The sequence below is a fragment of the Bactrocera oleae genome, chromosome 5 (assembly GCF_042242935.1).
Source record: "Bactrocera oleae isolate idBacOlea1 chromosome 5, idBacOlea1, whole genome shotgun sequence".
In the NCBI taxonomy this organism is placed as follows: domain Eukaryota; kingdom Metazoa; phylum Arthropoda; class Insecta; order Diptera; family Tephritidae; genus Bactrocera; species Bactrocera oleae.
In genome coordinates this window covers 73,087,290-73,103,635 of record NC_091539.1, presented here as the reverse complement: position 1 = coordinate 73,103,635, position 16,346 = coordinate 73,087,290, and the positions used below count along the sequence as shown (strand labels likewise).

The window sequence follows — 16,346 nt, the reverse complement described above, 5'->3', positions numbered from 1 at the left end:
AACGTACACAAGTTGTAATTATAGAATCGCGAGAAATCAGGGGGTGAATATATTTTTGTCAACTCTGCTTTAAGAAATTACATTTCTGGAAGGCGTCTATCCTATATATCTAAAATAAGGCAAATTGGAAGGATAATTTCACTAATGAAATATGGCAAAAGTTACAATCAAAAAGGCTTACAGCGTTTCTGTTTACATAGACATTTGTTAACTCGTTTTTTCCCAATGGTGAGAACTAAGAATGGTATTTTTCGTGAGAACAAATAAAACTTTGTTAATCTATTGAACTACTAAAACTTTGTTATATTACTGAACGCAGTTATATATCAACATGATGTAACTAGTTGCTTCAACCATGTGGTCCCTGTGTAAGTTTTCTCATACCCGACTTATATAAAGCTTTCGATCCAGAAAGGTCATTTGTCCGTTCCGCCGATCTTCGTAACCAAAACAATCTTATCGTTACGGATATATATCTGACTTACTAGAAAACGGATAGCATTTTGGAAGCTAGTATAATAATAGGCAATGTTGTTTTTATAAATATATTTACTTGAACAATACACATAACATATATGTATATAGTTCGTCGGAATAAAAGTTTACATCTAAAGACGCATATATTGTGTTATATGTAAAATTAAGTAAATGACATACATCGGGTTGCATTTCTTCCTTTTTGCAAAAACCTTCCCTAAATATCTTAATTTTTAGATTTTATTTATTTTAAAGAGAGTTAATTTAGCCAAGTTATTTTTCAGATTTTTGAGCTAAAGAATATACCAACTACAATCCCGTATATGCTTTGTATATATATGAACATTGATTAAAACAAATAAGACACAATTTGCGTAATTTCATTTAGGATGTGCATGCAATGAAATGAGAATTTGAAATTGCTTAGATTTGCGATTTTTTTATCTTTCATTTATCTACTGATAAGCATCGTGAAAATGGTCAGCAGAGGGGTTTCAATGTTTTAATTAAACAATTTTAAGTAAACTAAAATTTTTAAAAAATCTATCCATTGGGATCCCAAGAAAATTATAACTACTATTTATTTAACTTCCTCATCGTTTGAGTTAGCGACACGCTTTCGAACACCGACATCATTGTTGCTTGCATTTGTGGTGGGAACAGAAGAAGCCGCGTTGACTTCTGTGACAACCTCATTGGAGTCTTCTTCTTCGTCATCATAATTAGTAGGTTGCTCACCTTTGCGTAGTAATTTGCCCACTAGATCGTATTTTTCTAAAATATAAATATATTTTAAATACAACCCCACTTGATTTTTTAAATCATATTATTACCTTTGAATTGCATTTCCCATTCCCGCACAGAATCCATTTCCATAGCATTTAAGTCACTTAGATCATCATATTCCTCTTTATTATTTGGTTCGACGTTAAAGGTTGCTAAATTGCGTGATGCGTCTCTGCCAGCAAATGACGCATATGGCCCACCTATAGATAACGATAAAAATAGTATTGTTTAAATTAATTGCAAAAAATACGTGTACATTTTGCTTTTTGTGAATCTATGCATGTCGATGCCAATTGCTATATATTTATGAAGTCTGATACCTCGAAAAAAAAAATAAATGTCATGTTCATATGTACTCACAATGAGATTTTATTTTAGAAGTGATCGGCAGATTTTAAGATAAGAATATTTTCAGCACTCTTTTTGACACTCGTTTGCCTATTAACATTAGCTTTCCGTAATTAATCTTATAAGATTATAACAGTATCCCAATGGGGTATGTCTTTATACAAAATGTTAATAAATGTTGGCACTTTTTATTCTTGTTTTGTTAATTCGAACTAAATCCAGTGCATACCAATTAATGCTTAAAATGCAAATTGTTGCGCATAGTAAAATTCTATTTGTAATACAAAAACATAATGTTTGAATTTTAAATAAAAATAAATATGTGGTAGCTATTTTTATTAATACTTTACAAATTATGGTAGTCTTTGAATATTTTTACACCTAATGCGTTGTAAATATTCATCATTGGTTATCCACTGCAGGTAAATATATACATATATATATATATATTTGTTTTCATGTAAATACTGATACATATATTTATATGAATACGTATATCACCTGATAACATTTACACTACCGGCCGGGCGTTATATTATTTTCATCATATAAAAAGTATTTAAAGTTTTTCACAATAAGTTTTTCATAAATTTATACCGAATGTGTATGCAATATTAAAGTTACTGCCATATGGGGATTTTTATTAATAAATAAATAGTATTATCTTACTTACCTGGACCGTAAAAACGTTTTGCTTTTGTGACGTCATATACAGTTCCATTTACTGCTATAAGTATTCTACCATCCGGTCCATTTCCATCATATGCACGCAACTCTTGTATGGTAAAATCTCGTCGTAATTTAGGAAGCTCAGGTATTTGCGAAGCACCTTCACCGGATCTGTCCCTTGGTACTTCATAACGATCCTTTACAATTTTGTAAAAAAGAAACACTATGACAGCTACAAGTGCTAAATTTAAGGGGCTATAGATGATTTCTTCTACGATGCCTAACAAAATGGATGAGGATTCGTTGCCGGCTACATTGCTGTTCGAGTCAGCTGCCCCAGCGGATACTGTCATATTGTAGAAATTTATATGCGAGTTTTTACTTCTCACTACGTCTAACTCGAACTTTGATCTTGAGCCCTTGCACCGCTGAACCTATAGTTGGATACACTGTATTTAAATGTTTGAAAAATTGTTTCAGCTGCTTCGCTTTCGGTGGATTTCGTAGCAAATCGTAAAAGTCGTGTGAAAAATTTGTTCAACGGAAATGATAGAAATTTCAATGCACTCTCCCAAAAAATAAAAATAATGCGCACTGCTGAAAAATTTATGTTGACGTTTAGAACTTACGACGGCTAATATGTGAATTTCACATTAATACCGCTAGGTGACGCAACACATTTCTATCCAGAGTTACCAAATTTTAACAATAAATTGTAATAATAAGTTGTGTGGCAATAAAAAAGTTCGAATTTGTTTTGAGTTAAATGCAAAAAAATGTTAAGGCTGATTCACATCAAACTTCTGTTTCGCTTTGCTACAGACAGCAAATATGCTTTCTGTATGAATAAGTTCACATCGAAGTGAAACCCAGTAAAGCGAAGCAAAATGTTGGGCAACTCTCATCATAAACAAACGACCATTCTGGCATATACCTACTTTACTTTCTCCGCTTTGTTGTTGAATTATCAAGGAAAGCGAGGAAAGTTCTACGGGAATCGGCCATTAGGCGTCGGGTATACTTGCTTTCAAACTTTATATTTCTTATCTTTATAGTAAATTTTGTATGAATTTGTTTTGGAACCGAGATTTATTACTGATAATATAAGATGCATTACTCACAGTGCTTGAACCAAATTTCAATAATTTTAAAGGATTCTTTGAATATTTTATAAAAACATGCAGGGTTACTTCCAAAGCCGTTTTTCAATGTTTGGTTAGCAACCACCTGCCAGTTAAGTTCCGTTTAACTCAACCGAAAGAAGGAGTTTTGGTTAAGTTGGTTGATCAGAACTTAACTGGCAGATGGTTACTAACCAGAAAACGGCTCTAAATATGTTTCTTCAAGTATTCAAAACTTCAAAATATTACCAAGACTTTGAACGGAGTACAACCCTGACTCATGTATGGATTCGAAGTTATAAAAAGTGGGCTTAAGCCCACTTTGGAGCGAATACTCTCACTACTACATATATGTGGTTAAAAACTCTGGGCAACTTTCATATAACGGTTTAGTTCAACACTATTCAAAACACAATAAACATTCTGAACAATGATTTCAGTAAAGTAGAAGAAGAGATAACAAACATTATTAACTATAATATAGTTAATATAGATACATATTACACACCGCTTGCTTCAGTGATAAAGCTTACTAGAGCGGAAGAAATCATTATATTTAGTATGTTGGACCTAGGGCAAGATGTAGACCGCATATGCTATTGACTATCTATTTATAGAACTTTAATGAAGTACTTTTAAATAATATTATTCCCACATGGTAGTTCCATAGTTTATATAACAATATATTTACCTTAAACCTAACCCCACAAAGAGCGATGTCTTCCGACTAAGTTAAACTCAGATTTATTTTTCCATGTGTAGACTAATTTAAAATTACATTAGTATGCATGTAATATGTACATATGTATGTACATGTTTATTCATCACTAAATCAATGAAACCGATGATAAATACTTAGTCGAACGTAGGCGCAGCGAACAAGCAGGTGTTCGGAGAGTGAATGAGCAAAACCCCGTATCTACATACATACATACAAACATACATAGATTTGAATACACATTTGTACGTTAGTGTGCTCGATCAGGTATAACATAGACGTCAAGTCCATGGATTGCTTGAGAGCGTATGCGTAATCGCATGTAAGAGAATGAACCCGGTATGGAGTGGAATGATTACACGTTGGTGGAGTAGAGGTGGTAATTTTGACATAAGTTGATTATTAATTTTGTCTACAGGCCACACAATAGTCAGTATATCAACGGTTGACGTACACTTGAGAAGAGTGCGCATGATGAGGTAGCGATCAGTAGGAAAAGTTCCATTGCTTGGAGTTACGCGATTGGATTAACTCTATTGATCTATATTAGAAAAGTTGGAGAAGGATACGAGTTGGCGCATTCGGCAGCATAAAATAATTATTTGGCAAGACGTTTTTTACCTGTATGACGTCCAAGATCAGTTTATGCCTGACATGGAGGTTAGACGAGAGATTGAACAGCTTGTATGTATAATTGTTTCCACTGAAGAGAGATTCTGTAACTGTCCCGAACCTTTTAAAGGGATTTCAGAAATTATATGGTTGAATATTTCGGACACGTGAAAACCCCAAGTGGCTAGAAATGAATACGTAAAGTTCTGACATTTGCGTTGCTGTTCAAACTGTCGATTAAAGACTAAAATAAAGAGACCTAATAGATTAGGCGAAGCCACAGGTATATATGTATTTGAAGAATTATGCATTCAAATATTTAACGCAATAAATTCCAGTTTGGTTTGATCTTTACCATATATCGTTATAGTGCTCAATGCTGAAATACAAAATAGTGCATATATACATAAACACGTATGTATGTATGCTATATGTTGCGTATCAGTATAAGTATCCGGATGTTGCAAATAATAAATGGCTTCTTATGAGGAACTTCTCTTCGATTGGGTTGGATTATTCCGGCAGACAGATTGTGAACAATGGACACAAGCGGGTAAGTAATAACTGAAGCTTATTCTTTTTTAATTAAACAATATGTGCTCGCTAATTTTTTGATGGCGAATTGTTGTTTCGAGTAAAACTTTAAATATTTTAAGGAAACTCAGTCAATAAAACAATTTAATATTATCATTAAATATTATGATTATTAACATATAACCGAATTGAGCCATAACTGTTAGCACCAGCTCCATAATTCTATGTAACCTTAGTTCTGATCATATATTTTCTTCTTAGACATTCAGAAAAATGGATTTGGTCTATTTACAAGTACTAGCTTAAAAAAAAGAGCACTTTACATCAGCAAAGCCATAGACGTGAGAATAGTTTCACAAGGAGATGAATTGTTTTTCATGCAATAATAATTGAAAAGTTTTGTTAGTCAGATTCCTACTGTGATCAATATAGCCTATTCATATATCGTGAATATGCCTCGATGAATTGGATTCTAGCAACCTATTTAAAATTAGCAGTATACAATACAAAAATAATCGAAATTGAACCATTAACACAACATTTTTCTTCATATCGAAATACATTGACAATAAGGGAAGTTTTCTCGATTATAACCTATTTATATTTAGTAATTACTCTTCACTTCTTATACGTTGTACTACTGAGAACGACACATTACAATGATCTTCCGATTTCCATCAATACATTTTCTGTTAGATTTTAAATTTATACATTTGTATTTTGAAGGTTAGGGCTAACTACAAATCAAATGACTTCAATTCTAGTGACAATACGGTCTATAATAGCATTTAAAATCAACTTTCAGCAAGTATATAGATATAACTGTTAATAGAGGTTCGGATAAAAAGCAAAAGGACTAAAATTAAGATATGTGTTTATATTGTATGTATGTACATATGTATATTATACAATCGATATGAGAACATTAAAAGGGTTATATATAAAGACTAATCTAACAATAACAGACGGATCAGAGATCATAGGTTTAGTTTTGTCGTGATTCTGGTCTATTATGTTATCTACTTTTTCACATCTATATATGTACAAGTATCTCGGATTCTATTTAAACAAACTGCGCTACTGACAATAATAAATTCAAATTTTGTAGAAAAGCAACATTAATGAAAATTATTCCAACAGTAAATTTGGTGTTTCAAGCGATATCAGCCTCGAAGCAACCCTGTGATATAAGGCAATGAAAATAGAAAGAATGATGGAGCATAAACTAAAGAATAAACATACATATTTGTGTGCATAGTGGGGGATACCTACATACATGTGTACAAGTTCATGTACATTGGTATATAAGCATTTATATATAATATATGTACATATATGTATATAAACATACATATATTTGCTCTACTATGTTATGTTCAAGGATTCCAATAAGTCTTGAATTTCGTTTCGGTTTCGTTGCACAACTGTAAATAAATTATGCTCCGCTAGTTTGAAATATGTAAATTCTTTTTAGAAATTTCTTACGATTTCTCAGCTGCTCCTGATCGGTTCGTGTGTTCTTCGCGTTGTGTCCCTTTTGTGTCTGTTATATCTTTAAAATTTAGTGTAGACACTTGTTGAATACAAGTGAAAATAACTTTTGTATAAACAGTGGAACAATCCAATTCTCATTCAAGCATTAAAATATGGACTCGATTATTTTACGCTTCGATACGTTCCGTGTGTTAGATGAAAACATAAAGTTCATGAAGAAGTTTCTCGTGGATCTGAGCGAAAAAGGTAAGGTGAACTTTTAAATAAAATTTTCGCTTTCGAGAATTCATTAGAGTATAAATAAATTAAAAGAAAAAATGCTGTTCCAACGTTAAATTAAAGACACCCATTGTTGTACCATACAAAAAAAAAATTATGGCACCGAAATATAAATGGCCTCCGGAACGGAATTTACATTTATATTTGGGGCGGAATTCCAAGTTAGATTAAATTATGGAAAGGATATGAAGTACATATGTTCAAGAAATTGTAAAAGTAAGTTTGGATGTGAAAGTAAATTATGTAATTCTTTGTTGAAAGTCTTTGGACTGACACCGGAAAATTGGTGTACCCTGATATAAACAAATTTATTATAATTGTAATATGGATGTATCTGCGATGATGGAACACCTCATTCCCCAAGCGAGAAGGCTCGTGTTTCTTTCTAGGCGCTGCCGCTCCAACAGGTAGCTTTCAGCGAGCTAGAAACAAAGTCATATTGATTGTATATACATATTTATGTGGATGTGTAGATCACTGCTAACTGAACAGACGACATTGCTACTTTAGGTTGTGCAATTCAAGTCCGTTCATTTCGGTTGTCGTGCCGGCGTAATGAAATATTGATTTACTGTGTGTTATCTGCTTTGCAGTTATTCAATTCGTTCAAATCTACAAGAAACAATCATTTAAGATTGAAATGAAATTGAAACAACATCAAGGGCAATAGAGTGTACAGGACGCTCCCTAATTCACTTTCTCCAAGTACATATTATCGACCGCAGAAGCACAAGCTCATTGCTTGTTTCTCTATTTGGTTGGCTTCGAGTGAATTGATTGAGCGAAGGCGATATTAACATTCTCCCGAAATTCGTGAATCAACAAACTCACGGCACCGGAAGCTCCTAAACAAAACTCGACACTCCAGTGGTTGTTAATATAAGCACATTTTTCAAGTCTTCGTAGTGGTGAAGCATATTTATAAAGCTGTTTAAAAGACATATTCATCAAAATTCTAAGTTTTCACCAAATTACTCGAATTTTTATTTTTGAATCCAAACTTTAAATATATATATAGCATAAGTAGTACTAGATAGGCCATGGTAAAAAAAAAAAAAAAACATTTAAGGCAATTGTGTAGTTTTAGGAAGGAAGGCCAGGAAGATTCCGAAATCCGTAAGCGTCCCAGCGATTCATTTGTCGGATAACATCAATACTCTCATCAAAGATAGCGAGAAATTTCGGCTAAATGCATAGTAGAGATGTTGACGCCAATTTTCCATATAGTAGTACATTGACATATACATATAATTAGATATATATATATGTATATCGCAAGTAAGGCGCACCTAATGTTACTTATTGCGCTTAATTTTTATAATCAGATTTCGGAATCTTCAAGTCTATGCCACATTTTGGTTCGGAATTGGAATGCTTGCCTGGTGCGGTGTCAATGGCGTTGGTGGCGAATTCACGTTCCCACATAATGTATATCCAACTGAAATTCAAGCTGATTTTTGTTTGAATTAGTTTAGTGTTTGGCACAGTCGTTGCTCCCGATGGCCCAATATACAGTGTTTCGGTAGGGATAAATATGAACATATAATATTGTAATGATGAGGAGTCAATAACATACTAATACTAATTAGAATATATTAAACTTTAGGCTCTGTACACTGTAAAGCCTTATATATTCATTTTTCATCAACGTTTACAAGGCAAACACATTTTTATTTAAAAATGCTGATATTTGAAAACCAATAAAAGTTCATACTTTCACATGACAGATGACATAGGCCCTAAAAACAGCTCATCTATAGAAAGAAATCGTTACTCTGGATAATGTTCAGTTTAAATTTGTCGCCGACAAATATAGGGACACTTTTTCATGTCGCACATTTCAACTCAGCCTTAATCACTGTGTACAGCCAACAGGTTTACCTTGATTCTGCACTCTTGTTATTCGTTGCATGTTGCGAACATTGATATGTCTGTAAATACATAGTTAGATATTGATACATGCAAGTATTTTAGTGACTTTCGGAGTCGTGTCTACCATTTAATTGTGCAGAAAGTGTAAACATGAGATGAAGGTGCGCAAGACACACAAAATCAGTTTAAAATATTTATGTAAATGGGCAAATACTTGTAAACGGATTATACCACCTACTCATTTTTAGAATCTTATCTTTTTATGTATGTTCTTATGTTTACCATATAAAAGGGGTTGGACTCAATATTCACTTGGTTACATCGATGATAGCCGTGGTTTTCGCGAATATTACTTAGCCCATTTTTTAACTTTGCTGCGCCTGTTTCGAAAACGGCACTTTGTCGAGCAATTTTGACATTTTATTGATAATAAGCGCATGTATTTTGTGAAGGGTATTGGGGGAACTGAATGAAAAATATCAACCGTAGTTGGATTTTATATAAATATTGTATATTAGTCCAATTTTTTTTTTTATTCGGGCATTTGACGGCACCAATTTTGAGGAAATTGTGCTTTATTAAAATAACTTAAAATTGGATATGTCGAATTAATTGTAGATATTACAAACCTGTAACAAGTAAAAATAATCTCTTTAATTGTAGTAATGTAGTGATTTTTGGGATCATACGGTGTATCTTATATAAGTGATTATATTATTATTTTAGTTATAAAACTATTTACATATAAAATTATATTGTTACAACTATAAATGTATGGTATATGTAAGTCATTGATACTCATAAAAAATTATCAATTGCTAATGACAAAGGGAATAAAATTTGAATAAATAATGCCCCCAATTATACCAGTAGTAATCAGTGTCGGTAACGGAAGAAAGCAACATTGACGGCTATAAGCCGTTTTCAATAACTACAAGTAACATCAGAAGCTATGAATATAAGGTGTTTGTGTAATACGTTTCAAGTAAAGCTGGGTTTCCGTGTAACTAATTCTTCGAAAGCAACGCTTAAAACATAAGGTTCTGTTGCAAAGTGCAGAGATATTTGTTACACACGTTTTAGCCATTTTATCTTTATATAAACAATGACAATTTGGGCAGATTTGGGCAGATTAGGTGCTCGTTTATCCCGATATGTCCGCTGCCAAGGCTTTCAATCGGAAGGTTTATTATGGCCCATGGCCTATAATTGTCAAATCTCCATGTGCATTTAATATCAGATTATTAAAATTTACTATATACTGAACTATTTACTGAAAATTAAGAGTACACGCCTTATCGTCTATTTCTGACTGAGGAACCTGCAATATACTTTAATGGAGTGCGGCAAGTATTTACTACTGAAATTCGTCATTTTCTAAAGCATACTTAAGAAATCACTTAAAGTTATGTTTGTATATTAGTCTGCAAAAACAAAGGCCTAAACTGCTTTTCATGTTCGTGTTCATTGGTTGGACATTTACTATTATGTTCCTTTTTGCCCCCAAAAATCAATTAAGTACGAGTATTTCGTGAAGGTGCTATATTTTTTTGGTTCACTTGTACTGTTCACTGTAGACAGGTCACCTACGGGTGTGCATTCAGGAATCATTGAGTGTTGACTAAACGAGTGTTGCTTACTTCGTCTTTACTTACTACTGCCACTGGCTACGGCGTCACCACTTGTTGGAGGAAACTTTCCTTTTCAGGCAACACGGCAGCCACAGTCTTTGTATTGGTAAACAGCGAAATTCCATTCTTCAAACTGCACAGTGATCGATGCGATCGACTTAATTCCATTCACAAATCTGGCTGCGCTGACTGGCCGTGAAGCTCTTAACTGGCAGTTCGGCAACGCGTTCAAATTGATGTTATGGCAGCTAGGTAACGGTGGAAGTGCTCATACGGCAATTGATTCAGTTCCCAATTGTATGTACATACAAGTATATACATATGTATGTACTATTTGGCTTTAAAGACAGTAAAGACTGCAATGTCAGATAATCGCTGCGATAAATTTGCATTTGTTGGGGATATCGAATGCATTTTGAATGGAAAGTATATAGTACGCGAAGCCATAACCTGGGCGATTAATTACTTTGAAACGCAATCACCCATCTACTTTAGAGGGCACTGACCAGCAATTTTCACGAATATAAAGAGAAAGTACTTAGAATCCATGTAATTAAATATCTTGATAAGACAATCTTCATAGGTATATATACAAGAATGCTGTTATAGTTTGGGTTAGGACATTACTGCCAATAAAAATGCGCTGTACGTTCAAATAAGTGGTTCTAGAAAATATTCGCACTAACTTTTTGTATTGGTTTAGAGGGAATTTCAGTATCTTTGGAGACATATAATATGTAACTTTAAGTAAGTAATGCACACATTTGTACATACAATACATACATAATATTATAAATAGATTCCATTTAAATTGGAGTTGTCATTTACGGTTATAGCCAACAAATAAAAACTCGACAAAATTATACGTTCTTCTTAGTCCATCACTGTTATCTGCGACTTGGCATTATTGCATAGCGAAAATAATACAAACTCTTAAGATTTAGCTTCAATGGTTTAAATGGCCACTGAACTATCATTGATCATGGCCAGAGTCTTCAATGCATCGCTTAATAGTATTTGCAGCATTTACAGTGTTGTCGATATGGCAGTTGTTTAGTTTAATTAAAACGTTTCCACTACAGCTGTTGTCAGGCGCACTTCCCACATCAAGCGGGCATTGCTTTAACGACGTCTGCTGAGGAAAGTGGCAGAAACTTTGTACAAACAGGAGGCTTTTCACAAATCCATAAATTCATTCAAATGTGTGATGTCAACGAATTGATTTATGATCATGTCCATCTATACGTATATGTAGATGTATATACATATATACGAGTATATACCTACATATGTGCATGCGACTCACTGGCGATTTTCAACAAATGAATTGTTGTTGTAGCCAATTATGGGATAATTGGTTGTGCATGGGTGGAAAAGGTGTTGCACTTTCTCAATGCCCTGGTGGCGTGTGTGTTTTGCAAAGCTGTTATGCCAGTTTGCTCATTTTTAGTTAGCGGGTTTCAGACAATGTTCTCATATTTCTGCATTAGGCCAACAGCCGGGATATATAACATAGTTGAACTATAGTTACGTTTTTTGAAGTCAAATACCTATTTTCAATATTTCAGCATAGTTGCAAAGTTGTTCGATTGCAAACATTTTAAGAATTACCCTCTGCGTCGCAAAAGATAGCCTTAAGAAATTTAAGAGGACAACGTATATATGAGTATTTCTGTGATATACTGATACAAAACCCGTGGCATTAATATATTATTATCCAAAATTTTACATTATATTAGTTTCCTCTGCCTTAAGTTTGCCAAAGTTGTGCGAAATTTTGATATTTAAATGTCTCCATAATATTCATATCACGAATAACCCAGCGATAATATGATTCTTTCAAATTTTTGTGAAAAATGAAAAATGTATTATAAATTGAAATTTTGAAGACTAATAATTTTAAATGCAAAACTTCTTCATAACATCTCTGATACAAATTTTTATTAATTGCTTAAGGAAATTATCAGTTTTGAACTTTGTATAATTAATATTTTAAACTGTTGCAAGATAAAAGAACACATAGATATTAAAAAGACTAAGGCAACCAACCATTTTGAACCTACTTCGTCATCAAATATATGATTTCGAATTTGTTGTAACCTGGTGTTCTATGAACGTTGGATCTATCGTAGCCTTCCTAACTATTTCGTCAGGCACCCGTCTTCTACATTTGCCCACATTATACCAAATAATTGACTCCTCGACAGCGAGTATCCTATCTCTAAGCTTAATTCTAATATGAAAAGGCTTCTCCTAAAAACCATCTATTTGATTGCTATCGTTATGAAGTCGCCCTACACAATTAGGAAAAGTTTATCCAAGCAGTAAAGGCGCAAATGGACCTACACATTTAATTTGAAAGTGGCGGAATCGACTGTATATATGTATGAACAAACAACATGCTCATCAATATACCCATTTCAGCCAGTTGCATTGGCAGCACTGTTTGGCTTTGGCGTTTGTTTACAAAAATGAGCCGGCTTGCTGGAAACCACTTCGATTGCATTTGCAGCGTTATGCCTGATTCACATCACCTTGTTTTCAATGGTCGGGTGGGGGTCTTGCAGCTCGTCTCATGGATCATAGGCTTTGGAAGGGGCTTAGGAAAATTGCAGGCAATCGTTTATCGATTTATCGAGTAATGCACATTGCTGCAGCAACATCTGGACTGCATGAATAAAGTTTAACGGAACTTGAGTGTATAGTTAGCTAATATATATGCTAAGTCAGCTGTTAAGTAGGAAGTGATATGCGATAAGCTCCTAATGAAGTGAGCACGAAATCGTTATGCGTTGTGTGTATTTGGCTTGTGTCACAAGACTTTACCAAAATAGAAATTACTATAACATCGACTACAACAATATACCAAAAATTGTATTTGTATAATTTGAGTATGTGAAAGCAAGTGAGTCTTGGCACTAAGCGCATAAAAGCTAAGCGAGCACCGGTTTTCTTCACATTTGTGTAATGTTTAGCTCCGTTTCGCTTACTTCATTAGTTGACATCCATACATACATATGTAAATATAATACATATACATACAGATGTAATTTTTGTTGTCAACTGTTTCCAATACTTTGCATGTGGCAGGAAGCGGTGCGCTGTTGCGAGCCAAATGCAGCTATGTCCCTTTAGGACACCATGAGTAATCAATGCTACGTCAGTGGGGTATAGGTGAACTCTATGAAACTTGCATTAATAGCTGGTCGGCACGAATGTATAAGGCTCCATGGTGTTGCATGGTGGTTTTGCTCCGAATTATCGGCCCAGTTGCCGGGCACGCGCCCAACAAGTGCAACCCTTTCGGTGCGCATGCGTTGTTCAGTGATATAAAATGAGGGTTCGCGTATTTGTCGGCACTACCATACAGGCGTTTTGAGGGTGGTTGAAGAGAGCATTTAAATGTATAGTCATAAAATGTCTCATGAACGAATTGCGAATACCACTGTGGGTAAGTGTTCATTTATTTTGAAAACTAGTATTTAAAAGAGTGAATAGAATGATGCCAATATTAAATAACACGTAAATATAACTAAAATTTGCCACCTGGAAATCCAAGTATTAAATAAGGAAAAAGTAAAAGTTGTATCTGTTTACAAACTCTTACAAACTCTGAGATTTATTTTCTTCATTTAGCTAAGTCAGCTACTTTAGAGAACTTCGAATTTTCTTATCGTAATGAATTCAACACATTACCACTGTTCATGTAAGAAAAACACCCTTAAGCAATATTATTATTTTAAGCGTTTTTGCTGTGGGGTTGCAAGTATTCGATTGTCCGCAAAGGCTTTTTGGGGTGGGCGTTATTTGCTCGTGCGGTGCAATGGCAAGGCACGATAGTTTCAGTTGCCACTGCGTTCGCTCGTTTTCATTGTTGGTTGATCATTCCGGGACGTTGTAAATACGCCAATCTTTTAAACAATAAAAGTAATATATTTGTGCCCAATTGAAATACATAACATTCTAAAGTTAATACGCGTATACAGAACAATATAAATGCATTCAAAGAAGAAGTTTCTTGTACAAGTGTAGTGAATTCTCGGCAAAATTGATTGAAAATATTTAGTGCTGCATAAAAAAGAAAAAACGAGTCCAGCATCCTGTCCGAGGCTAGAAAAATCAATAGACAGACTGTAATCTCGTGAATGCATATTAGAGTACATATATATAAGTGCAGGTGCATCTATGAGCTTAAGAGAAAATCTCCAACCGCTTGGGAGTAATCGAAATTAATTCGTCGGCGGCGTTTGTGAAAAATCAATATTTTCGGCAAAGACATATGTATGCAAATATCTGCATCACTTCTTAAACTCCACGACTATTGCAGGCGTTGAATTAGATGCGGTCAAATTTGCTCGTCTCCTTTGCGGTCTTATCCTCAAGAGTCAATAATATATAAAACTGTTTGCTAGAAAAATCATAAATATAATTCTATACATGCCAAACATGCACACATAACATATGTACGTAGAATTAACTATTTTACAACTGGTTTGAAGCAAAAAGTCCGAGGAGTGAAACCTTCTTTTTCCGGAAAAACAACTATTTGCCTTTGTTATTGTTGTTGGTTGTCCTATGATATGAATGATCATAGTTTGGCCTGAGATAAACCAGTTTCATACCAGTTCAAAGAATATAGAAAATATTTACTCTGATTGTGGAAGAAAATCACGCAAATAAAATAACTCAATAAAAAACGTTCTAGATTTTAGATAAGTCTGTTGTTTTTTGTATAGTAGTTGGATCTCAGACAGAAATTTCAAGTATAAAGTGCAAAACTTCCTAAATTATTAGTGTACAATTTGTATATATTTGTTTTAACTGTTGGTTTTGTTTTTGTTTGTACATACTTATTATTATTTATAGATAAGTGTTGAGCAGTTAAATATTTCAAAGATACAGAAATGTCCCAACTTTCCGCAAATTTTATTTATTTTAATTAAGTATAATTTTTACCTACTTTGGAACTACTTGTGCATATTGCGCATAATACTTGATATGCTTTTTTTTTCTGCATTGAGACATCTCTGTGGAGAAGTGCGGCGTGTCGCCTCCCTCGTCCACCGCCTGTCTTCTCTTTACACTTACTAAGCAAGTTGTAATGCAATATGCGAGACGGGTGCTGCATAATAAGCGAGAATGCTGAAAGCAAACACAAATTACCAACTCGCTAAGAGCCAAGAACAACAATATTACGGAATTATATTCACACGCATATATAAGCAGTTGAGTAGTAGATACTATAAAATTGAATGTAACAATTTTTGAGTTACATGATATTTCACTTTTACCAATGTAAATATGTATGACATTGTGTACGGATGCGTTACGTTTATTGTTGTTGTACGCTGAAGCAAATGTGACTAAATTTTTGCGTTCGGTTTAGTGCCTTCACGGGCGGCGACAGTTCACAACATTGCCGATCAGTGGCCGCACGGAGTTAAGTGAAGACGTTGGCGTGTTCCTTTGTGTTGTCAATGAAGTGCATAATTGCGCCCGTCTCATTATCAATACAGTGCCAATTGGAGAGCCGCAAACGTATAGCTCGTTTATATTTTTCATTGGTTCTCTTCTAAAACGTTTGTGTTTGTTTAAAATTTGAGTGCTCTTGGACGCCGCTTGCTTTTACCTCCCCTTTCCCTTAACTCTCGTCTAGTAGATTATCAACATCGGACGACGATATGATATTTAGTTGCTTCGCGACAAGCCAAACTTCGACAACCTACTGGCAGACATACATACATTTATACATACATATTGCCCTGCATTATTGTGCGAATTTGTATTTGCATATATACGCATGTT

The 16,346-nt window shown here is 34.1% G+C and overlaps 2 protein-coding genes across 3 annotated transcripts in view; one reads left to right on the top strand and one right to left on the bottom strand.

Moving 5' to 3' along the window:
- Nucleotides 1-531: 531 nt before the first annotated feature.
- On the bottom strand, nt 532-2,928 carry MSBP (membrane steroid binding protein). Its single transcript, XM_036365283.2, has 3 exons — nt 2,285-2,928; nt 1,311-1,463; nt 532-1,251 (listed from the first exon to the last, which is right to left on the bottom strand). The coding sequence occupies exons 1-3, from the start codon at nt 2,631-2,633 to the stop codon at nt 1,058-1,060; spliced, it is 696 nt and encodes a 231-aa protein (XP_036221176.1). The 5' UTR covers nt 2,634-2,928; the 3' UTR covers nt 532-1,057.
- Nucleotides 2,929-4,592: 1,664 nt separating this feature from the next.
- Cen (cerebellar degeneration-related protein 2-like) overlaps nt 4,593-16,346 on the top strand; it is a 55,663-nt gene continuing 43,909 nt past the window's right edge. The window contains exons 1-3 of one of the 2 annotated variants that reach the window (XM_036365290.2): nt 4,593-4,803; nt 4,862-5,014; nt 5,102-5,284. In XM_036365290.2, coding sequence (XP_036221183.2) covers nt 5,206-5,284 — 79 coding nt within the window. In that variant the 5' untranslated portion in view covers nt 4,593-4,803; nt 4,862-5,014; nt 5,102-5,205. Of the gene's footprint in view, nt 4,804-4,861; nt 5,015-5,101; nt 5,285-6,686; nt 7,006-16,346 lie in introns of those variants that run through there. The other variant, XM_036365288.2, reaches the window with a different exon arrangement.